Source organism: Mirounga angustirostris, unplaced genomic scaffold (genome assembly GCF_029215605.1).
Source record: "Mirounga angustirostris isolate CCGP_5_RB_7025 unplaced genomic scaffold, mMirAng1.0.hap1 SCAF_4, whole genome shotgun sequence".
Classification (NCBI taxonomy): Eukaryota; Metazoa; Chordata; class Mammalia; order Carnivora; family Phocidae; genus Mirounga; species Mirounga angustirostris.
Genome location: NW_026991712.1, coordinates 152,338,140 through 152,362,877, shown reverse-complemented (window position 1 = coordinate 152,362,877; position 24,738 = coordinate 152,338,140). Strand labels below are relative to the sequence as shown.

At 35.5% G+C, this 24,738-nt stretch overlaps 1 protein-coding gene across 5 annotated transcripts in view; it reads right to left on the bottom strand.

Moving 5' to 3' along the window:
- Positions 1–24,738, bottom strand: part of SPATA6 (spermatogenesis associated 6) — a 148,459-nt gene that overhangs the window by 120,370 nt on the left and 3,351 nt on the right. For 4 of the 5 annotated variants that reach the window (XM_045897734.3, XM_045897737.3, XM_045897739.3 and 1 more), the window contains exons 2-3: positions 8,467–8,604; positions 7,202–7,250 (exon numbers count right to left, since the gene is read on the bottom strand). In XM_045897734.3, the coding sequence (XP_045753690.1) occupies positions 7,202–7,250; positions 8,467–8,604 (187 nt within the window). Of the gene's footprint in view, positions 1–7,201; positions 7,251–8,466; positions 8,605–24,738 lie in introns of those variants that run through there. The other variant, XM_045897736.3, reaches the window with a different exon arrangement.

Here is a 24,738-nt window from a genome sequence, read left to right as displayed (position 1 = left end):
AATGAAATAAGAAACATCAATGCTAATCCTCCAAAAATCAGAAATAGAAGAGGAAAGTATGAACGACTTTAAGCAAACAAAGTAGACATCTTAGACAAATTTCTGGAAAGACACAACCAGAGTTAACTCAAGAAGAAATACATACATAAGAAAGTATTGATATAGTAATTTAATCCCCCTCCCCAAAAGAGCCCAGGTCCAGGTGAATTCTAACAAATACTTAAAGATAAAATAATATCAATCTGGGGGAACTGGGTGGCTCAGTTGGTTAAGCGGCCGACTCTTGGTTTTGGCTCAGGTCATAATCTCACAGTCATGAGATCGAGCCCTGCATTGGGCTCTTGTGCTCAGTGCAGAGCCTGCTTCAGATTCTCTTTCCCTCTCCCTCCTCCTGCTCACTCTCTCTCTCAAATAAAAAAATCTTTAAAAAATAATAATATCAATCCTATACAAACTCCTCCAGGAAGCAGACAGAGAGGACACATTTCTCAATTCATTTTATGAGGCTAGTATTACCTTGATAACATAGCAAGACAGAAAAATTACAAAACTACAGATCAAGTTTCTCATAAATAGATATAAAAATCATTAACAGAGGCACCTGGGTGGCTCAGTAGGTTAAGCATCCAAATCTTGATCTCAGCTCAGGTCTTGATCTCAGGTTTGTGTGTTCAAGCCCTGTGTTGGGCTCCACGCTGGGTGTGGAAACTACTTAAAAAACTATCATTGATGGGTAGGGGGATGGGCTAATTGGGGGATGGGCATTAAGGAGGGCACTTGATGTAATGAGCACTGGGTGTTATATGCAACTGATAAATCACTAAAATCTACCCCTGAAACTAATAATACACTGTATGTTAACTAAATTGAATTTAAATAAAAAATTTAAAAAAAAATCATTAACAAATATTAGCAAACTGAATCCAGGAAAATATAAAAAGGACTATATACCATAACCAATTGGGATTTTTCCCAAGAGTAAAAGAAGGTTGGCATACCATTGGAAAATCCATAATGTAATAAACCACATTAATAGAATAAAGGGGAAAACACATGAAAAACACAGAGAAAAGCATATGACAAAACTCAATACCCATGCATGATAAAACTCTCAACCAGTTAGGAACAGTTCTCTTCCTCTTTTATCAATAATAGAAAATCTCCTAATAAGAGTTTTTTTAAATCTACAATAAAAACTACAGCTAACATCAAATTTAATAGAAATAATGTTTTTCCCCTCATATCAGAAACAAAGCAAGAATGTTTGCTTTCACCACTTCTTTTCAACACTGTACTGGAGGCTCAAGCCAAGGCAATAGGGCAAGAAAAACATTAAAGGCATACAGATTAGGGGCGCCTGAGTGGCCAGTTAAGACACTCTTGGTTTTGGCTCAGGTCATGATCTTGCGGTTGTGAGATCAAGCCTCACACTGAGGCTCTATGCTCAGGGGGACTCTGCTAGAGATTCTCTCTCTCCCTCTGCCCCTCCCCCAACTAAAATAAATCAATAAATCTTTAAAATTGAAAAAAAAATGAAGGTATACAGACTAGAAAGAAAAAAGTAAAACTGCCTTTATTTTCAGGCCAAATTATTCTGTATATAAAAATTCTGTGTATAAAAAAAAAAATCAACAACAACAACAAAAACCCTACTCTCTACCTGTTTAGCAGGTTCAGGCTTCAAGATAAATATATAAAATCAATTTCATTTCTACAGAATAGCAAATAAGAATTCAAAAATAAAATTAAGAAAACAATTCTATTTTTTAGCAGCAAAAAGAATGACATACTTAGAAATAAATTTAACAATAGCATCAAAAAGAATAACATACTTAGAAATAAATTTAACAAAAGAAATGCATGACCTGTGTACTAAAAACTCCAAAACACTGCTGAGAAAAACTAAAGATTGTATAAAAAAATAAATAAACACACCAAGTTCTTACATCAGAGAGGTCATAGTTTATGAAGGCATCAACACTATTCCTATTCAACACTCTTCCTCTCAAATTCTCATATAGAAATTGACAAACTGACTCTAAACTATATATGGAACGCAAAGAACTAGAAATGGTAAAAAACAAAGGTGAAGGACTTAACCTGATTTCAAAACTTACTATAAAGCCACAGTAATCAAGACAGTCGTACTGACATAGGATAGCCATACAGATGAATGGAACTGCCTAGAGTCTACAAGTAACCCCTCACGTTTATAGTCCATTGGTTTTCAAAACAGATGTAAGGAAATTCAAAGGGGACAACTGGATAGCCATATTCTGAAAAGGAAAGAAAAAGAAAAAAAAGAACCAGACTTTTACCTCTCATCATAGACAAAAATTAACTCAAAATGGATCATAGGCCTAAATGTAAAGAGTAAAACTATAAAATTTCTAGAAAAAAATAGGGGAAAATTTTTGTGACCTTGGATTAAGTGACGATTTCATAGATATGACACCAAAAACATGATCCATATAAGAAAAATATTGATACACTGGACTTCATAGCTCTTATTCTTCAAAAGATACCGTTAAGAGAATGAAAAGACGAGCCACAGACTGGGAAAAAAATATTTACAAATCATGTATCTGATAAAGGACTTATATTTAGAATATAAAAAAAAACCTTTTATAAAACCTTACAACTCAATAAAAAGACAAACAACCCAATCCAAAAATTGGCAAAAGATTTGGATAAGCATTTTAGAAGAAAAGATATATGAATACCTAATAAGCACATGGCAAGATGCTCAACATCATTATTCATTATTGAAATGCAAATTAAAAATACAAAGAGAGAGAATTACACATCCACCAAAATGTCCATAGAGTAGTCCCTTGGTTTCATCCTTGGGCGATGTGCTCCAAAGGGACCTCCTGTGGATGCCTGAAACCCTGGACGGCACCGAACCCTAGACACACTGTGTTTTTTTCCTATACATTCACAGCTATGATAAAGTTTAATTTATAAATTAGGCACAGTAAGAGATTAACAATAACTAGTAAAATAGAACAATCATAACAATAAACTGTAGTGTAAGTTACGTGAATGTGATGTCTCTCTCTCTCTCAAAATATCTGATTGTAATCACTCTATTTGATGTGAGATGATAAAATGCCTACAAGATGAGATGAAGCGAGGTGAAGGTCACAGGCATTGTGATGCAGCATTGGGCTACTACTGACCTTCTGAAAAAATGTCAGAAGGAGAATCACTGGCTTCTGGACCCTGGTTGATCATGAGTGACTGAAACTCTACTGTAGAAAGTGGAAACCACTAATAAGGGGGACTACTCTACTCTGAAAGATTGACAATATCAAGTTGTGGGGATGGTATAGAAAAATTGAAACCTTCACACATTGCTGGTGGGAATTAAAATGGTACAGTAACTTTGGAAAACGGATGGACAGTTTCTTAAAAAGTTAAACACAGGGGTGCCTGGGTGGCTCAGTCAGTTAAGCATCTGCCTTCAGCTCAGGTCATGGTCCTAGGGTCCTGGGACTGGGCCCTGCGTCAGGCTCCCTGCTCAGCAGGGAGTCTGCTACTCCCTCTCCCTCTGCCCCTCCCCCATCCATGCTCTCTCTCACTGTCTCACTCTCTCTCTCAAATGAGTAAATAAATAAAATCTTTTTAAAGAAGTTAAACATGTACATATTATACAATCCAGTTTATATCCATATATTCATACCAATACTGTTCATAATAGCCAAAAACTAGAAATAATCCAAATGTTCATCCAAATATCCATAAAATAGAAATAATGTTAAATGCAGAGAAAAATTTTAGGAGAAATTCCTTCATGAACTATCAAATCTCTGATCTATAAACATGATGTGTCATTTCATTTGTTTTCTTTTAGCTGATCTTTAATTTCACTCAGCAATGTTTTGGAGTTTTGGAAAGGGAAAAAATTTCATACAATAGAATACTAATTTGTCATTAAAGAGGAATGAACTACTAATACAAAGAACAATATGGATAGATCTCAAAAACATTATTTTAAATGAAAGAAGCCAGACACAAAAGACTCCATATTAATCTATTTACATTAAATTTCTAGAAAAGGCAAAGAGAGGGGAAAGGAAGTGGGCATAAGGAATGACTGTAGATGAGCATCAGGGAACTTTTTGGGTCATGGCAGTATCATAAATTGAATTGTGATGATGGTTCACAACTGTATAAATTTTCTAGAAATCATTTAACTACAGTTACAATGGTGACTTTTGTGATATGCAAATTATACCTCACTAAAGCTACTACTGTAAGGGAAGAAGAGAAGAATGACTCTGCCTTTCCTACAAGAACTGTGTTTCGGGGTAACCAAATTGCTAATAAAGAGAATTTCTTTTATAGAGAAATTCCAGCTAATAAATACAAAAAGTGACAATATTAGAAAAATCACACTTTGTAATCCCTACTTAAAAGATGGATCTCAAAGGGTGCTAAAGCTACTCAATGAAAGACTGATGAGGAACTCTGTAATAGAGGAATCAGGCTGGTGCTGCCTGGAGCCAAATCATCAATCTTAACATCACTAAACTTAAGACCATCAGACTCATATACCACTTGATATTTTACAAGTACACAGCATCAACTCTGAAGGATTCTTGCCAAAAAAAAATAAAATAAGCCTGAATCCAATCAAACCTCTAGATTTAATTATCAGTTTACATAATATAGTAATAAACAAGCTAAACAACCCTTTAAGGAAGCAGTCAAATCCAGGTTGTAGGATATTCTAAAGGACTTGGTTTTTCTAGCAAATTCACAGCATTAAAGGGGTGCCTGGCTGGCTCAGTCAGTGGAGCATGTGAATCTTGATGTTGGGGTTATAGGTTTGAGCCCCACATTGGGTGTGGTGATTACTTAAAAATAAAATCTTTAAAAAAAAAAGTGAGGGACACTACTACAGAAAAAAAGAAATTCAAGAGCTAAACAGCGATATACAGAGTGTGAACCACACCTTGATTGGATTCTGATTTTATCAAACCAACTGTAAAAAGACGTTTTGGTGACAACTGGGGAAATCTTCATAATGACTACATATTTGATGTTATTAAGAAATTATTAATTTTCTTGCATGATACTAGCATAGTGGTTGTGTGTGTGTGTGTGTGTGTATGTATGTGTCTTTATCAGTTGGAGGACATGCTAAAGCATTTGTGGTAAAATGATGTAAAGAATTTGCTTTTAAAGATTCCCACAATTACTTTAAGTGGCAGAGTGTACATGTAATAAGACTGATAATATGTTGAAAATTGTTGAAGCTGGACAATAGGTATATTGGACTTCATCATCCCATCCTCTCCACTCTTAGTATGTTTTAAATTTTTCATATTAATAAGGTTAGTGGACAATAAAAGACTGTACAGCTAAGAGGGAAAAAAGGTAAAAGAAAAAGGAGGGCCACAGCTCAAAGGAGAGGTCAAAGATAAAGACTGATGTGGAAGTCATCAGAAGATAGAGAATACATGAAGCCAAGTCTTTGGAGAGCAGAATATAAGGAGAAAATAGAAAATAAATACATAAAAAGAGACCAGAGAAGTAAAGCCAGTGGAATAGTAATATTTAAAGACACAGCAGAGAAAGAGGAGTTTGAGAAAGATACCAAAAAGTGGAATTAAGGTGGGAAGAGACCTAAGAGACCTAAGAGTGGGAAGAGACCTAAGAGAAAAATTGAGGGAAGAGACCTAAGAGAAAAATTGAATCCGGAAAATCAAGGCAAGAAAGTTTCCAAATACTAAGAACCATGAAGTATGTTTCTTATAGCCCTAAAATTTCAAATCAAATAGAAAAAAGGGGGCACCTGGCTAGTTCAGAGGGTGGTTTCGGCCCAGGTCCTGATCTCATGGTTTGTGAGATCAAACCCTGCGTGGGGCTCTGCATTCAGCGAGAGTCCGCTTGGATATTCTCTCCCTCTGCTCCTTCCCCTGCTCCCATTCTCCCTCTCTTTCTCTCTCTCAAATAAATAAATCTTTAAAAAAATACAAATAGTAAAAAAAAAAAAAAAAATCATGTTTCAAACAAAAGAATTTCAGAATGATGAAATAATTATCTCATATTTAGATATGGGATAACAATATCTAGATATTAGATAATATTTAGATATTTAGATATTAGAGTTCGTATTTTCTAAGATACACAACACAATTTCCCAGATACTGAAGAAGATCTTCAAGAAATATTAACATTTATGTAATGTTATTTAAAAAAAGGCATTTACCTACTGGCACCAAACTGCTACCTACCTAATCTACCACCGTGAAAGATAGAATAGCAAGTGCTAGAACAACTATTAAAAAGTAAGATAATGACACTGGCCATAAAGAGTTCTCTGGAGAAGAATCATTAGACTGTATGATTCATCAAGATAAGACAGTAAGCTGGCCCTGTTTCTCTCCCTATGCCCAGATTCCAGCATGGTGCCAGGTTCCAGGTTTCTACAATGCTGGAGTCCCGGTGGGGGTGGAGGCGGGAAGAACAGGTGACCCTGATGATGCCCAGTATTGTTGGTGTTTGAACCACAGTTACATATTAGACCAAACTGGTGATCTCAGACCCCTCTCTAATTATAAGGATAAATAACAGAGCTTTTCATTTCATACCCAGAGCTTGAATAACTTATTCCCAAGTATATAAATACCTTTGCACTGCCACTCTCAAAAACAGTTGTATCTTTTTACAGTTGATTCCTCGTACTTTGAGGAATTGACTATTATTCACAGCCTTGAAAATGTCACTTCAAATAATTTACCAACACATTAGATGCAATATAAAATGCAAGTCATATATAATTTTAAGCTACCGTTACTTCAATCTTCTATTATTTACTCTATTAATTTGTAATACCCTGAGGTTAAAGACATAGGCTTGTTTGCAGGGCAAAGCCCCACCCAACGTGAATCTCTATCTTTATATCAAAACCATTTCATATCATCTAAATCAATATAAGGTTCAAATAAGTCTTTTTGATTTCCACAGATCTAACACAGAAAAAGGAAAAACTCCTAGCCTCTCCGCAGCACATGTATATTTTATTATTTCTAGGTATATTCTGAAAAATGTTTCTAAAAAGTGTTTAAAAAGTCTCATCTCAAGATTTTTAAAATTCTTAGTAGACTCTTTTTAACTTTTACGTAACCCAAGATTAAGAAGCATAATTCTAAAATGCCCTAGAATCAGGAATTAAAAGTTAAAAACTTACATTCAAGCTGTGCAACCACATCTCCAGGGTCTACTGCTTCAGGGAACACCTGGAGCGGGAGAACAGAGAGGGAAGCAAGGTGAAGACGAGGAAGGGAAAGGAACATATGCAGGAAACGACAGTCTGTGTTTTCCCTCTCATTCCCCAAATATTCCTTTCCCAACCAAAGAAACTTCTGGCGTTACTGAAGACTGTCACTTCGTCTCTGCTTCCCATGATCACTATGGAGGATTTGACAATTAAACATACCTTATGGCCGGCTGTCGTGCCCTCTCCAACTTCACCTGTGCTTCCTCTTTACCTCCAGTTCCTGCCCTGCTGGTTTCCTTGGTCATACTGGCCTTCTTGGTGCTCCTCCAACTCATCAAGCTTATTCCCAACAAGAAGGCTTTATATTTGCTATTCCTCTGCTTAGAATGCTTTTCCCCTAGACCTTCGAATAACTGATAACTATCTCATAATTCAGGTTCAGCTTAAATGTTACTGCCTTCTCTGACCACCCTTTAAATTTGATAATCCCCCTAATCACTCAGCCCCTCTCTGTCCCCTTGCCCTCCCTTTATTTTTTTCATGACACTTATCACTATCTAAAATTGTATTATTCCTGTTTACTTGATTATTGCCTGTTTCTCCTATTACAGTGAAAGCTCCAAGAGAGGAGGCTGTTTGTCTTGTTTACCCAGTGCCTATAGAACAGTGCATGGAACAGAGCAGGACGTGGGTACTTCCTTGCAAAAGAAAAGGAAAAGAAAGGAAGGAAGGGAGGGAGGGAGGAAGGAAGGAAGGAAGGAAGAAAAGAAGGAAGGAATGGGAGGAGAGGGAAGGAAGGAGGAAAGCAGAGAAGGAAAGAAGGAGATAAAAAAGTGAGGAATATGATTGGGAATAACCAAAAGCAGCAGTTTCAGGGAAAAATAGAAAAGAAACTCATAGAAATAAGTATCATAAGATAGCCATAGTAAAAATACAACCTATTTTTACCCATTAATGTCTCCTCTCTTTTTTTATAAAAATTATTTAATACTCAAGATGCTCTATTTTACATAAAGCCCACTAACATAATTTTAGAAATAAGCTGATCCATCATGAAAAGAGGCAACTGATTCAATGCATAACAGAATGCATATTTATTTTCAAGCTTCTGGGTTTAAATTACATATCTCCTTTTTAATGAAACCAAAGTATAAAGTCAGCAACAATAATTTGTGTTCTGGGCTTTTATTAAAAATTTGGAAGTACTATGATTATTTGTTAATATTTGAACTCACCTTTTCAAACACCATTCTGGCATTGAAGACCAGTGGAAAATTGGCTGGGACACATTGTGTCTTTTTGTATTGGCCAAACACACAGATGCTAAGATAGATGTCCTCCTTGTCTTTCAGCACCACTCCTGGACAAGTTACCTAAATGAAATTAGATAGAGAGATGTAACTGCTTTATGAATTCCCTGACTATCCCACTAAAATAATTTACAAGGCATTACATAAAAACAGTAGTCTGCTAAGCTAATAAAAACACACACAAATAAAAAAAGGAGAGAGAAATTCTAATGTTTACAGAGTTCAATGAAATGCCTTTATAACTTCTATCCCCCTGAGAAATCTATGATTCTCCATTTGGTTATTTGTGCCACATTTGAAGCTCTGTGTACTGGCTCTTGGGACAGACACTAACAGTTTTAAACAGTCAGCCTTAGGCACCCACTTTATGCTGAATGCTGACATAAACTTATTCAGCATCATTTAATCACAAAGGATTAAGACTCAGCAGAAACAAAGCACTATCCTAGAGGACACAAAAAAAATAGCGATAAAAAACACAAATCTGACCTATATCACCCTAAATAGCAGCCTGTACACACCCTCATCAAAAGCAATCATGACAAAGTTTCAAAGCTAGTGAATTATAAGTTTCTAGCCCAGTGAAATTTTTTTTAAATATGAAACTGCACTTAATTAGCCTCAAGATTGACAGAAAATATAGGCACAAAATGTAGGGTTTCTAAAAACTACATCGCAGTCTCCCCAGTCCCTGCCATATTTCATTTAGTCAGTGATCAACCATACACTTAAAGAGATATTAAAGGCTCTCTTAGATTTGAATCCAACCTACCCACATAGTAATATTACTCAATGCCTCCCCAATAATACAGTCAAAGTATACTTTTATTGTCCTCTGAACACACACATTACATTCTTCCATTATCTGGATGACTACTCCTTACCACTCCATTCCATCTCCTCCTGATTTACACTCATCACTTCCCAAGGCTTACATCAATCAGCTGCATCTCCTACACAAAACCTCTTGACTCACCAGCTATCATTATTCAATTCCATCTAACTCAAAGATTTACTATGAATTTACTATATTCAAGTAAATACATTTTAGATTCTCATAACATTTTGTAGTTCTCTTAAGGCCCAATTATTGTCTCCATGCATTTTAATTAAGTGGGTACATCCCACCTCTTTTAATGATAATTCCCTTATATTGTAATTATAATTCTGAGAACAGAAACTTTATTTTCCTCATCAATATATCCAAAAACAGACTTTTGGTATTTAGAAGAAGCTTAGAGATTATCAAGTACAGCTTCAGATTATTTATATATGATAAAACAGAGCCCCAAGAAAGTATAAGTGATTTACTTATTTAAAATGACATAGTAAATGAATCAATACAATACACTCAAAAGTGCTTAGAAAAGTGCCTAACAGAGCATTCAACCAATATTAGCTACAGTTATTGTTAGACTGAAAATCATTATCATTTGTCATCTCAACACAACTACATTGAATAAATAAGACTTCATGTCTCTTTGTACATAGCAGTTAAGATTATTTTCTGTGCCAGATATTTTGACTCCATCTCCCTCTTATTCTGTTTTCCACTTCTGTCCTAATACATTCCCCACTGATTATTAAAATCTATTAAAATCAAGGTCCTCAGCAAATCTCATGCTGTCCATGACCCTCATTTCCTACCCTGCCTCATTAAAATCAAACCTGTTAGAATCCCTCTAACTCCGTGTTATCCAATGCGGTAGCTGCAAGCCACTTATGCTTATAGTTGTGGCTAGTCTAAAACTGAGATGGACAATGAGTGTAAAATACAAGATCCTGAAGATTTTGACAACTTGTTCAAAAAGATTTTGAAGACTTATTACAAAATCAGCATAAAATACCTCATTAATAACTAACACTTTGAATATATTGATTGATTTTTTTAAAGATTTTATTTATTTGACAGAGAGAGACATAGCGAGAGAGGGAACACAAGCAGGGGGAGTGGGAGAGGGAGAAGCAGGCCTCCCGCCGAGCAGGGAGCCTGATGAGGGGCCTGATCCTAGGACCCCGGGACCACGACCTGAGCAGAAGGCAGACGCTTAACGACTCAGCCACCCAGGCGCCCCATGAATATATTGATTTAAATAAAATTATTATTAAAATTAATTTATCTACTTAAACTTTTTTTTAATGTAGCTGGTAAAAAATTTAAAATTACATCCTTGGTTCAAATTTGTCACTCATATTCTATTTCTATTGAGCAGTGCAGCTGCTCTAATTGTCCTACTAGAAACTACTGACTCTCCTTCCAATGTGTAATATATGCAAGAAGGCCTGAGTTTTTCTCATCCACAATTCTACAAATTCTGCCATGCTTTAAAAGAACACCCACCAGCTTTCCAAAAAGAAAGCAGAAAAGGAGGGTGGGTAAAGAAAATCAGATGGAACAAATAGAAAATAAAAAGCAAAGCAGTTGACTTAAAACAACCATATGGATAATTACATGAATGCAAATATTCTAAGCATTCTAATTAAATGGCAGAAATTGTTCAGATTGGATAAAAAAGCAAAACACTTTTTTGCTGTCTGCAAAAAAAATCACTTTCAAGATAAAGACACATAGAAAAAGTATGTTCAGAATAGTAGACCAAATACCTCCAAAAATCAGCCCCTCTATAAAAGCAAAAGAGAACACTACCAACAACTGCCAAAATCAACTTTTTACAGCTCTAGAAATTAACCAGAGATCTGCAACAATCTGAAGAGTATTTATTGGAGAAAAACAGCTGAATTTTGGTTAAAACAGTGATATTATGGTGTGTTAATGTATTCTACTCCCAATCTCCTCTACTCAGGTCTTCTGCAGCCTTGAAAACCAAAATCCTTAGAATTATAGTAGCCATGAAAACCAGCAGTCCCACAGACACTGGAGGAGAACAGGTTTAATGCTACCCAAAAGCCTCATCCCCAGGGTACTGTCATTATTTGATCTGACAGTACCCTGAAAACTTTCATTCACAGGGATTCTCTTTATTTGACCTGAATTGCAGTTCACTCATACAAACAGCCTTTCTCCCCAAGCCAATTGTCAAAAACAATCAGTAGCAATTGTTTAACACCACAGATGCCTGAGGCAGTGATCACAATTGAGGCAAACCATAACCTGATCAAAATACTTAAAAGGCAAAGCTGGAAAATCATGTATATGGGTGTGTGGGGGTTGGGGGATGCTGTCTTTGAGAAGCTATAATATATTCTTGGCAATTTAGAGGATCAAGCACATGTTCAGGGCTGTGCACGTGCCCAGAAATGACTTGATGAAACCCTAATCTCTCACCTCCAGCTGACCTTGAGGTTTGGGATAGTTGGAAGTGAAGGCTAAGACAGAGTTGTAAACTGCCTGCAGGGCATAGAAAACATGCCCCAACAAGCCACAGAGATCTTCATCAAAAACTGGGAGACTTATTGGTTCAAGACATTTAAGGATATATAAATCCAGTCATCAGCAAGCCATGAAGCTAACCAAGCAGAGACTTTGGAGGCCACACATGACAAAGAACACAGACTTTAACTCAGGAAAGTAACTAAACAAACAAAGAACAACAGCAAACAACAAAAAGAGCAAACAATAAACCATGAGAAATAGGGGTTTACAGAGTTTCATATTATATTATTTAAAATGTTCAATTTTCAACAAAAAAAATATTACATACAAAGAAACAAGAGTATGACCCATACACAGGGGAAAATGCAGTCAATAGCACTGTCTTTGAGGAAGCCCAGAAGTTGGCCTTACTAAACAGAGACTTTAAACCACCTATTATAAATATGTACAAAGAACTAAAGGAAACCTTGTCTAAATATCTAAAGTAAAGTATGGCAACATGGCAATAATGTCTCATCAAGGAGGGAATAGCAACAGATGAAGAGAAATTGTTTTTTAAAAGAACCAAACAGAAATTCTAGAGTTGAAAAGTACATGAAAGAAATGAAAAATTCACTAGAGAAGCTAGCAGAAGAAAGAATAAGTGAAACTGAAAATATGTCAATTGAGATTATTCAGTCTAAGGAACAGAAAGAAAAAATAAAGAAAAATCAACAGAATCTCAGAGATCTGTGGGAAACCATTGAGCACAACAACATAGATATAATAGGAGCCCCAGAATAAGAGGAGACATGGCCAGAAAGAATATTCAAAGAAATAATGGACAAAAACTTCCAAAATTTAAAGAAAAGCAATCTACACATCCAAGAAGCTCAAAGAATACCAAACCACATACATCATAATCAAACCTTCAAAAGACAAAGCTGAAGAGAGAATCTTTAATGCAACACAAGAGAAGTGATTCAGCAGGTACCAAAAATCCTCAATAAGATTAACAGCTGGTTTTGCATCAGAAACGTGAAGCTACAAGGAAGTGAGATGACTTATTCAAAGTGCTGAAGGAATTTCAGAATATTTGCATATTGCACTTCAATTATTTCAAATAAGAATTCAATTTTGACAAAAATTTCCCTTCAAAAAGGAAGGAAAATTAAGATATTCTTGGATGAACAAAAACAGACAATTCGTCATTAGCACAACTTCCCTACAAGATATACTAAAGAGAATCCTTCAGTTGAAATGCAAGGACACTAGACAACAATTCACATTCATGTGGGAAAAAAAAAAAAGCACCAGGAAGGAAACTGCATAGACAAATATAATGACAGTATAAATTTTTTTCTCTTATTTCTCCATCCTTATTTCAAATAAAATTACATAAAGCAGCAATTATGAAACTGTGTTGATGAGGCTTATCTGTATAAAGATGTAGTTTGTATGACAATAAAATCATTAAGAAGAGAGGGAATGGAACTAAATAGAAGCAGAAGTTTTGTGTGCTATTCAAATTAAATTGGTATTAATACATACTAGATTGTTATAAACTAAGATGTTAATTGTGAACCCCAGAACAACCATCACTAAAAAAATAACTATAAAATATAGTAATAGAAACAAAGGAATTAAAATGGTACACTAGAAAACAGTTAACACAAAAGGCACTAATACAGAAACAGAAAAACAAAAAGACATGATATGCAGAAAACAAATAGCAAAATGAAAGAGGCAAATCCTACCTTATATGTGATTACATTAAACATAAACTGACCAAATACTCCAAGCAAAGGTAGAACTTCGTAAAATGGATAGACTATAATCCAACTATATGTTGTCTATAAGAGACACACTTTAGATTCAAAGACACAAAAGAGTTGATAGTAAAAGAATGGAAAAAATTAACTATGCAGGCAGTAACCAAAACAAAGCTGCAATGGTTATACTAATATCAGACAAAATAGACATTAAAACAAAAGTTGGTACTAGAAACAAAGAAGGACATTTTATAATGACACAATAATTAAAAACACATATGACATATATTTCCAGAAAACATAGATGCACTTAACAGAGCTCCAAAACCCATGAAGCAAAAAAAGATAGCTATCTCTCCAAAGAATATAAACAAATGACCAATAAACTCATGAAAAATGTTCAATATCACTAGTCATTAGGGAAATATAAATCAAATCATAATGAGATATCTCTTTACATCCACTAGGATGCCTATAATTAAAAAAAGATGGACAAAAACAAGTGTTGAGGAGCATGCCAAAGAATTGGAACCCTCATCCTTTGCTGATGGAAATGTATTAACGGCACAGTCACTGTGGAAAACAGTTTGGCAGTTCACCAAAAAAACCAGATAGTTATCATAAGATTCAGCAATTCCTAGGTATATACCCAAGAGTGCTAAAAACATATAGCAACCCAAGAGTATAGCAGCATTATTCATAATAGCCTAAAAATAGATACAATCCAAATGTCCATCAACTGAAGAATGGATTAGCAAAATGTGGTATATCCATACAATGGAATATTATCTGACCATACAAAAGAATAAAGTACTGACAGATGCTACATGAATGAACCTTACAAACATGCTAAGTGCTAGAAGCCAGACACAAAAGGCCACATATTGTATGATTCCATTAATATAAATGTCTAGAATAGGCAAAGCCATAGACCTAGAAATCCAATTAGTGGTAGGCAGGGTCTTGGGGAAGAGGGAGAATGAGGAATGGCAGCTAACAGGTATGGGATTTCTTTATAGGGTGTGAAAATGCTCTGGAATTAGTGGTGATTGTTTTACAACTTTGTGAATATATTAAAATTCACTGAATTGTACACTTTAAATGGGTATATTTTATATATGTGAATTATATCTTAATTTTTTAAAAAATTAAAGATTCAGGATAAAAGCAAAATGATAGAAAAAGGTATATCATACATTCATTAATCATAAGAAAGCTAGGTGACTATCTTAATATGATATAGAGTAGACTTCAGAAAGAGAAAGAATACCAAAGTTAAAGTGAAACATTTCATATTGATTAAAAATTTGATTTATCAAGAAGATATAAGAAAACTAAATGTGTAACCAATAAGATAGTATCAAATGAAGCAAAAAATTACAGTATATAACTGAATTTCAATACTTTCCTCTTAGTAACTGATAAAATAAGCAATCAAAAGATCATTAAAAGTATAGAAAATGTAAACAACAACATTCAAGTAATTTGACCTAATTGACATTTATGTAATACTCCATTCAACAAAAGAAGGATACACATTTTTCCCCAAGTGCATATGAAAACGTTTATCAAGAAAGATGATACTGTGAGCCATACAAGTCTCAACAAACATAAAAGGACTGAAATCATGCAGACTATATTCTCTAACCCCATTAAACTAGAAATAAATAACAGGAAAATATCTGAAAAAAAAATCTAAATATTTGGAAATTAAACACTGTATTCCTAAATCACTCATATGAGTCAGAGAAGAAATTACAAGACAAATTAAAAAATACTTTGAACTGCATGAAAATGAAAAGACAATACATAAAAATATGTGAGATATAATTAAATCACTTATAAAAGGTGTATTATAGCATTAAATCTTAGAAATTCCTTTCAATTCTTTTTCTGAAGAAAAGGCATTTGACACATGTAAGCTCATGATAAAAGCTCTAGCAAACTGAGGACTGAAGGAAATTTCTTCAACTGATAAAGAATATCTATGAAAGAGCCTGAATTTGATGTCATATATAATGTTGAAAGACTGGATGCTTCCCCAATATCAGCAAAGAGGTCAGTATGTCCATGCTCAACACTTGTATTCAACAATGTACTATATAGGTCCTGGCCAGTGCAAAAGGGCAAGAAAAAGAAATTTGAAAAATAAAAGAAATAAAAGGTATACAGACTGAAAAGAAGTAAAACTGAATATCTGTAGACAACCTAATTGTAGTCTACACTCTACAAATATGCTACTAGAAATAAGGAAAGAATCTGATGTCACAGGATATAAATTCAATATGCAAAAATCAATGTTATTTCTCTATACCAGCAATAACACTTATAAAATGAAATTTTTTAAATACCATTTACAATAGCATTAAAACCTGAAGTATGCAGTACTTACATATAAATTTAACAAAATATGTGGGAGGCATGTCTACTGAAAATAAACACTTCTGAAAGAAACTGAAGGTCCAGATAGATGTAAAAATATACCAGGTTCATGGACTGAAAGACTCAATACTGTTAAGTAAGATATCAATTCTCCCAAAACTGGTCTATAATTTCAGTGCAATCCCAAGAGCTAAGAAAACCAACGGAACTGACAATCCAGAGATAAATTCACTTCAAATGAAAATTAATTTGTACAATCTGAAAACAATTTTAAAATAAGTAGTTAGGATCTTTCATCTAAGCAGGGGGGGAATTCCATAAAAAACAAAAAACTATAAAATTAAAACAGAGAAAGAAAATATTCAGCAGATGTTTAGAAAGACAGACTAGGGGGCAGCTGCTGTCTCAGTCAGTAGAGCATGCAACTCTAGATCTTGGGGTGGTGAGTTCAAGCCCTACATTGGGGGTAAAGATTACTTAAACAAAAAAATTTAAAAAAATAAAAACAAAACATTAATAAATTAATAAATATAAAGACAAATTATATGAGAATCCTGGAATATGTAGTCAATGAAGTTAAAAATCTCAATATTGGAGGTTTTTTTTAAGAGTTTATTTATTTGAGAGAGGGAGCAGGAGAGAGAGTGGACAGGGGGAGGAACAGAGGGAGAGGGAGAAGCAGGCTCTACATTGAGCAGGGAGTCCAATGTGGGGCTCGATCCCAGCACCCTGGGATCATGACCTGGGCTGAAGGCAGAGGCTTCCAACTGAGCCACCTAGGTGCCCCTAGGGCTTTTTTTTTGAGAGAGAGCGAGCATGTGGACACCTATGAGCAAGGGGAGGGGCAGAGAGAGAGGGAGAGAAGGAATCTCAAGCAGGTTCCTCACTCAGTGCAGAGCCCTATGAGGGGCTTGATCTCATGACCCTGAGATCATGACCTGAGCTGAAATTAAGAGTTGGACGCTTAATCTACTGAGCCACCCAGGCTCCCCTCCATACAAGAGATTTTTTAAAATTTAACTTAATAATTTAATAAGAATATAATCCTGAAGAATTCCCTAGAACAAAATGTAAAAATAAAAATTATACCAAAAAAAGCACTTAAGAAACATGGAGAATAGATAAAAGTTCTAATATATGTCTAATAGTAGTGTCAGAGAAAACAGGAGAAAAAAATAAAATTCAAAGATATAATAGCTAAGAATTTACCCGGAACTTAAGAAACCCACAAATTCTCAAATGGAAAGTACACACCCAGTACAAAACAGAGTAAGTAGAAATGAATCCACAGTTCTATAAATCATAGTGCATTAGAATACATCAAGAATAAAGTGAAATACATAAACATAGTGAAGATTTTATTTTTTATATATATATATATTTTTTAAGATTTTATTTATTTATTTGACAGAGAGAGACACAGCGAGAGAGGGAACACAAGCAGGGGGAATGGGAGAGGGAGAAGCAGGCCTCCCGCTGAGCAGGGAGCCCGATGCAGGGCTCGATCCCAGGACGCTGGGATCACGACCTGAGCTGAAGGCAGACGCTTAATGACTGAGCCACCCAGGCGCCCCCATAGTGAAGATTTTAAAATATCTCCATTACAACCTGGTAGATCAGGCAGATAAAAAAAATTAATATGGGGCGCCTGGGTGGCTCAGTTGGTTAAGCAACTGCCTTCGGCTCAGGTCATGATCCTGGAGTCCCGGGATCGAGTCCCGCATCAGGCTCCCTGCTCAGCGGGGAGCCTGCTTCTCCCTCTGACCCTCCCCCCTCTCATGTGCTCTCTCATTCTCTCTCTCTCTCAAATAAATAAATAAAATCTTTAAAAAAAAATTAATATGGAATTGAAGATATTTCGCAGAAAATAAACTTGATCTGATAATGGCCGTAGAGACCTACATCCAACAAATGAAATTATATATTATTTTCAAGTAAATAGAGAACATTCACAATAATTGGATAAGTATTAGGACACAAAAGAAATCTCAACAGAAATAGTCAATATCATGCAGATGTCGTTCAATGCAATTAAATTAAAATACCACAATAAAAGATAGTATGTATGTATATGTGTAGGTGAGTATGGTAGGGGACAGGGGAGTATATATACACATATATATATATCCTATGCATCTTGAAAATGAAACTAAATCCTAAAAAGCTCATAAGCTGAAGTAGAAATCACAATAAAAATGATAAAAATATTTAGAACCAAATAATTTAAAAACAATATTACCAATCCTTTTGAGATGCCAGTTAAGCATCACTTGGAAGCAAATCAAGTGCCCTAAAGACAGACATTAATATGAGAAAAATATTGAGAAATGCAGTGGAATGATAAAACAAAATTCAGAATAGTGAGTAGCCAAAGGGAAGAAGAGAGAGGGATTCTATTAGAGGGATATACAGGAGGCTTCACCTTCATCCATAATGTTTTACTTCTTAAGCTGGTAGGTAAGCACATGGGTGTTCATTATGTTGATCTTTATCATTTTTTGTGTCTAAAATATTTTAAAATAATTTTTTTAAGAATAAAAAACCGAGGGATGCCTGGGTGGGTCAGTCGGTTAAGTGTTCTGCCTTTGGTTCAGGTCACGATCCCCATTCCTGCGCCCAGCTCCTTGCTTGGTGGTGAGCCTGCTTCTCCCTCTGCCTGCCGCTCCCCCTGCTTGCATGCTCTCTTTCTCTCTCTCTCTGACAATTAAATAAACTCTTAAAAAAAAAAAAGAATTAAAACGAAATCTAAATGAAACAAGTATTTGACTCATACAGCAAAATCTCATCTATGAACCCAAATGAAAGATCCTAAATAAAAAATCAGCCAATCCAAATATAGGAAAAATAATACATCCTAACAAAAAGAATTTACCATAGGAATATAAAGAGTGCAACATCACAAAATGTGTCCTTTTATAGACTATGGGAACAATATTACATAACAATCTCAAAAAGCGTTCCAAATAATTCAATGCTCAGGATGTTTCCAAAATGAGGAATAGAAGGGAACTTTCTTAATTCAATAAATGAAAATCCTAGAGCCAATATTACATTAGGTTGAACTATATGAAATCGCCATGGCTTTTCTTTTTTTAAGCCAAAAAATAATCCATTGTCAGCAAATTCATAAGATTCAATCTAATACTTACTGGTGAAACCTCAGAAGCACAACTTAAATTAAAAATAAAGAGACAAGTGTATCTACTATTATTCCTAATGTTTATATCAGAGATTCTACTCAAGGATATACAATAAAGGAAAGAAAAGAAAACAAAAGAAAAGAAACCACAACAAAAAAACATTGTACAGGAAAAGTCAAACCATCTTTATCTGTAAACAACATAATTTTCCACATAGAAAATCCAAATAATGACTAGAACTAATGTGAGATTTCAGCAATGTGCTGAATTCAAAATGTGCGAAAAGACATACAAGAATATATTCATAGGAGGGCGCCTGGGTGGCTCAGTGGGTTAAGCGTCTGCCTTCGGCTCGGGTCATGATCCCAGAGTCCTGGGATCGAGCCCCATGTCGGGCTCCCTGCTCAGCGGGGCTCTCTCTCTCCCTCTGCTCCCTCTGCTGCTGCTCCCCCTGCTTGTGCTCTCACTCTCTGCCAAATAAATAAATAAAATCTTATTAAAAAAAAAAAAGAATATCCATAGGACTACAATTTGTAATATCCCCAAGCTGGAAAAAGTGAAAATGTCCATCAACAGTAGAATGGATACAAAAGAACTGAATAGGCAGTTTTCCAGGAAAGGCATACAGACGGCTAACAGGTACATGAAAAGGTGGTCAACATCACTGATCATCAGAGAAACGCAAATCAAAACCACAGTGAGATATCACCTCACAACTGTCATAATGGGTATTACCAAAAAGACAAGAAATTCTAAGTGTTGGCAAGGGTGTGGAGGAAAGGAAATCCTACTGCACTATTGATGGGAATGTAAATTGAGCACAGCAACTGTGGAAAACAGTATGGAAGCTCCTCAAAAAATTAAAATTTGAACTACCATGTGATCCAGCAATCCCACGTCTGGGTATACATCCAAAGGAATTGAAAAAAGGATCTATAGAGATGTCTATACCCTGATGTTCACTGCAGTATTACTCACAATAGCCAAGATACGGAAAACAACCTAACTGTCCATGAATGCATGAATGCATAAAGATGTGAGAAGATGTGAGATTATACATATATAATCTATTAGCCATGAGAAAGCAGGAAATCCTTCTCTGATTTGAGACCATCTGGATGGGCCTCGAGGGCATTATGCTATGTGAAGGAAGTCAGAGAAAGTCAAATACTGTATGATACCACTTACATGTTGAATCTTTTCAAAAAAGACAAACTCAGAGAAGCAGAGTAGTGGTAGTTACCCAGGGCCGGGGGATAGAGGGAAAATGGGGAGATATTAGTCAAAGGATACAATCTTCTAGTTGTAAGACTGACAAGTCTGGGGATCTGATGTACAACATGGCGATTATAGCTAATACAGTCTTATATACTTGATGTTGCTAAGAGAATAGATCTTAAATGTCTTTACCACAAAAAAGAAATGATAACTATGTGACGGGATGGAGGTAGTAGCTAATACTATAGCAGTAATCATTCTGCAATTTATAAATGCTTCAAATCAACATGTTGTACACCTCAAACTTACACAATGTTATGTGTCAAATATAGCTCAATAAAGCTGGGGAGAAAAAAACCAACAGAATGATAAAGAACTATTGTCTTAACAAATGACAGGGATGAATTCTCACAAAGAAATTAAACATTAAAAAGTTCATATGGTGGAGAAAGAGACAGATTTCACAAATTCAAATTATATTGTGATAGAAGTCCTGATAGCAGTTACCTTTGGGACAGGAGGGGACAAAAGGAGTGGCTGGGAGGGATGGAGCACAAGAGCACAATGTGGGAGCTAATATTCTAATTATTGATCCAGGTGGTGATTACACACTTAGGATTTGTGAATATACTTGCTGAAGATACAGTTCTATAAAGAGTTAATTTAAATCAGTAGCATTCTTTGTTTACCAGTGAGAAAAAAAGAAAGGAAAAGAAAGAAAAATGTATTTGCTAAAGACAGCAAAAACAAAGTGAAAAAATAAGGTTCAACTAGATCATTGAAATTTACATTACATATAACTGGTAGGTTAGTATCCAAGATATATTCAACAAGAAGGAAAAAAACCTCTGGAATTCCTAAGGGCAAAGGATATAAACTGGCTATTCAAAGAAAATGAAACCTCTTGGATTAGAGATTGGAGTTATACAGCCACAAACCAAGAAATGCCTGGAGCCATCAGAAACAAAGAACAAGGAAGGATCCCAATCCCACTCCTCCCATCCCTCCCCCCGGCTCCCCATCCCCCCGCCCCCCTCCGGAGCTTTCTAAAGGAGTGTTGTCCTACTGAACTTTTATTTTGGACTTCTGCACTCCAGAAGTACAAGGGAATAAATTTCTGTGGGTTTAACACATCAAGCTTGTGGAAATTTGTTACAGTAGCCCTATGAAACTAACACAATTGCCTGAGCCTCAGTAGTTCCATTTCTAAATCTAGAGCCTGGAGCACTGGCTCTGTCTGTATTCTGTAAGATCTAAAAACCCTCCTTTACAACAGATAGTTTGCAATTCACCTATACATGTGACTAAAAACTAAACCAATGCCCTAACTAAAAAAAGAAAAAGAAACAAACAAACAAAAACCCAGAAATAATTTATAATAAAAGATCTATTTCTGTATGTAAATGCTTTGGCAGGACTAAGCTAGAAGATATAATATCTGCACCTACACACGGAAGCTACGTAAAATGGACAGTTTCTAAAGCAGAATAACAGGCGCTCATAGTGGCAATTTGAACGCAAACAGTGCTGCCATTGGTGCCATGATTTTCCAAAAAAGTAAACTCTTAGCAGAGTTTCAAACAAAACAAAGTGTACTCTTTCCTCAATTTACGTTGTAATTGTATCCCTAGAAAATTCACTGTATTTTACCACCTTGCAAAATAAAAAGACTTTGTGTTTATACATAAAACAGATTCTTAACCTCTAATAATTATACACAGGTTTTCATCTACATATTCAATAGGACATTCAACTCAGGCAGAATACCAGACAATTAACACCAAGAGGACCACCCCCAAACACTAAGGTAAACAAAGGGAGCCCAACAAATTTCACTGGCATTTAAAAGTCTATCAATAAAAGAATATAAATTAATCACTATTATAAAAATAAGCAGTATTATATAGCAATTAAGGAAATGATCTGCAAGAATCAACACTGACAAATTTTGAAAACTGAACTGGAAAAAAGAGGTATGCAGGATACATAGAGTAAAATACCCTTTGTGTAAAGTTTTAAAACAAAACAATAATATAAGTAGCACATAGACATACACAAATAAATAGTAAAAGTACAAAACCAGAATGAAAATAATACACTCCAACTTCAAATATTGATTACCTTACCTCCAGGAAGGGAAGGAGAAAAACTGGGGTCAGGAAGGTGTACAAAGGGGCCTTAAGTATAGTGGTACCATCTTCTTTCTTTCTTTTTTTTTTTTTTAAGATTTTTATTTATTTATTTGATAGAGAGAGACAGCAAGAGAGGGAACACAAGCAGGGGGAGTGGGAGAGGGAGAAGCAGGCTTCCCACTGAGCAGGGAGCCCGATGCGGGGCTCGATCCCACATGACCTGAGCCGAAGGCAGACGCTTAACGACTGAGCCACCCAGGCATCCCCATTTTATTTCTTAAAAACAAAATCGGCAGCAAACGTGTAAAATGTAGCATTTGTTAATCAGAGTGTGGGGAGGGTGGAATCAGAGTATTCAGGTTTTTTTCTCTAAGTTTCAAGTATTTTTTAGTTAAAGTTTTTAAAAGTTTATATTCCAAGGAAATTCACCACCAACCGCAGCACGACTGTGAGACATGACTCCACAGAAAGCTGGATAAGGATCACAAATGTTTAGATGAGTAGTGATGAGAAAGGACCCAGATCTGTTTGCCCCAATGTTATCAATAATTTGATGAGGTAATGAGGTAAAGGGAGTATAGAGAAGAAAAACCAGGAATATATGTCTAAACTAACCCCAACCTGACACTATTCAGGTAAGGCAAATTGGCTGGTTTCATTGCCCAGGCACCGGGCTTTATTTTTCTCTCTTCAATTTCTTCCATTCTCCCAAAAAACCTCATGAAAACTGAACTACTAATTAGCAAAAAGAAGGTAGAGACAAGAAGCAGCAAAAATACTTTTTCATGTCATAGATAAGATGTATCAACTATTAAAAGTGTAAGTGGTTGGGCGCCGGGTGGCTCAGTGGGTTAAGCATCTGCCTTCGGCTCAGGTCATGATCCCAGGGTCCTGGGACCGAGCCCCACATCAGGGATCCTGCTTCTCCCTCTCCCTCTGCCTGCCTGCCTACTTGTGATCTCTCTCTCTCTGCCAAATAGATAAATAAAATCTTAAAAAAAAAAAAAAAAGTAAAAGTGTAAGTGGTAGGAAATGTAATTCTTTTGCTGCTCTTGAAAAACAAGTTACTTGGCCTATTATATCATTCTCCAAAGATTCATTGAGAAAAGTCACACTTTTCTCTCAAGTCATATGGCTCTGTGGAGCAACACAAAATGTTGTGTTATACACTAAGACCTTTCATGTTTACTAGGTTTTTGCTCTCATATTACCACAGTATTAAACATGAGATTACTACCAATACAAGACTGCAGCAAAAAATAATCATGGAAGGGATGGGGGGAAAGGAGGATGGAATGTCACACTTTCAACAGGCACAAAGAGATAAAACATCTAATTTCCAGTTAATAGGAATTAGGAATAAATTAAATGTCACCACAAAGGGAAAAAAATTCAGGCAATAATACGAAATGGGATATTCTATATCTGGACGTGGTCTCTTCAAAAGGTAATATACACAGAAAGATTTTTACAAGAATGAATGTCCACGGTAGCTTTATCCATGACAACCACCACCTGGTAACAACCCAATGGCTAGAGAATGGCTAAAGATGTTGTCATATACACATACAATATAAAGGAACTGATACACACAGTAACACGGATGACTCTCAAAAATATGCTGAGCAAATGAAGCCAGACACAAAATTTACATACTACATGGTTCCATTTAATATGAAGTTCACATACTGGCAAACTAATCTATAGTAATAGAAATCAGAATAGTAGTTCCCTCTGCATGGGGCTTGACGGGGGCACAAGGGAATTTCCTAGGGTGATAGAAGTGTGCTAAATTTTGACCTGAGTGATGATTACATGAGTGCATGAATTTATCTAAATACACTGGGGGGCGGGGGGAGGAAGGAAAGATCATGGGAATGAAAAAGTAGAGCAACTCTGTATTAAAATGGACTAAAAAGACCTAACAACCAAATGCAACATGTAAACCTTGATTGGATCCTGGTTTTAAAAAATTAACTATGCAAGTTATTTGTGGGACAACTGGGAAGACTTGAATGTGCACTAGATATTAACAAATTGTCACTCATGATCTTAAGTGTATTAACAGTACGGTGGTTATGCAGAACAATGTCCTTATTTTTAGAAGATGTGTGTTGAAGTATTTAGGAGTGCCGTATTATGATACCAACAATTTACTTCCAAATTTTCAGCCAAAAAGCCACATTTATTTTGTACATATACATATACTTATGTACGGATAAATCAAATTAATGTACATA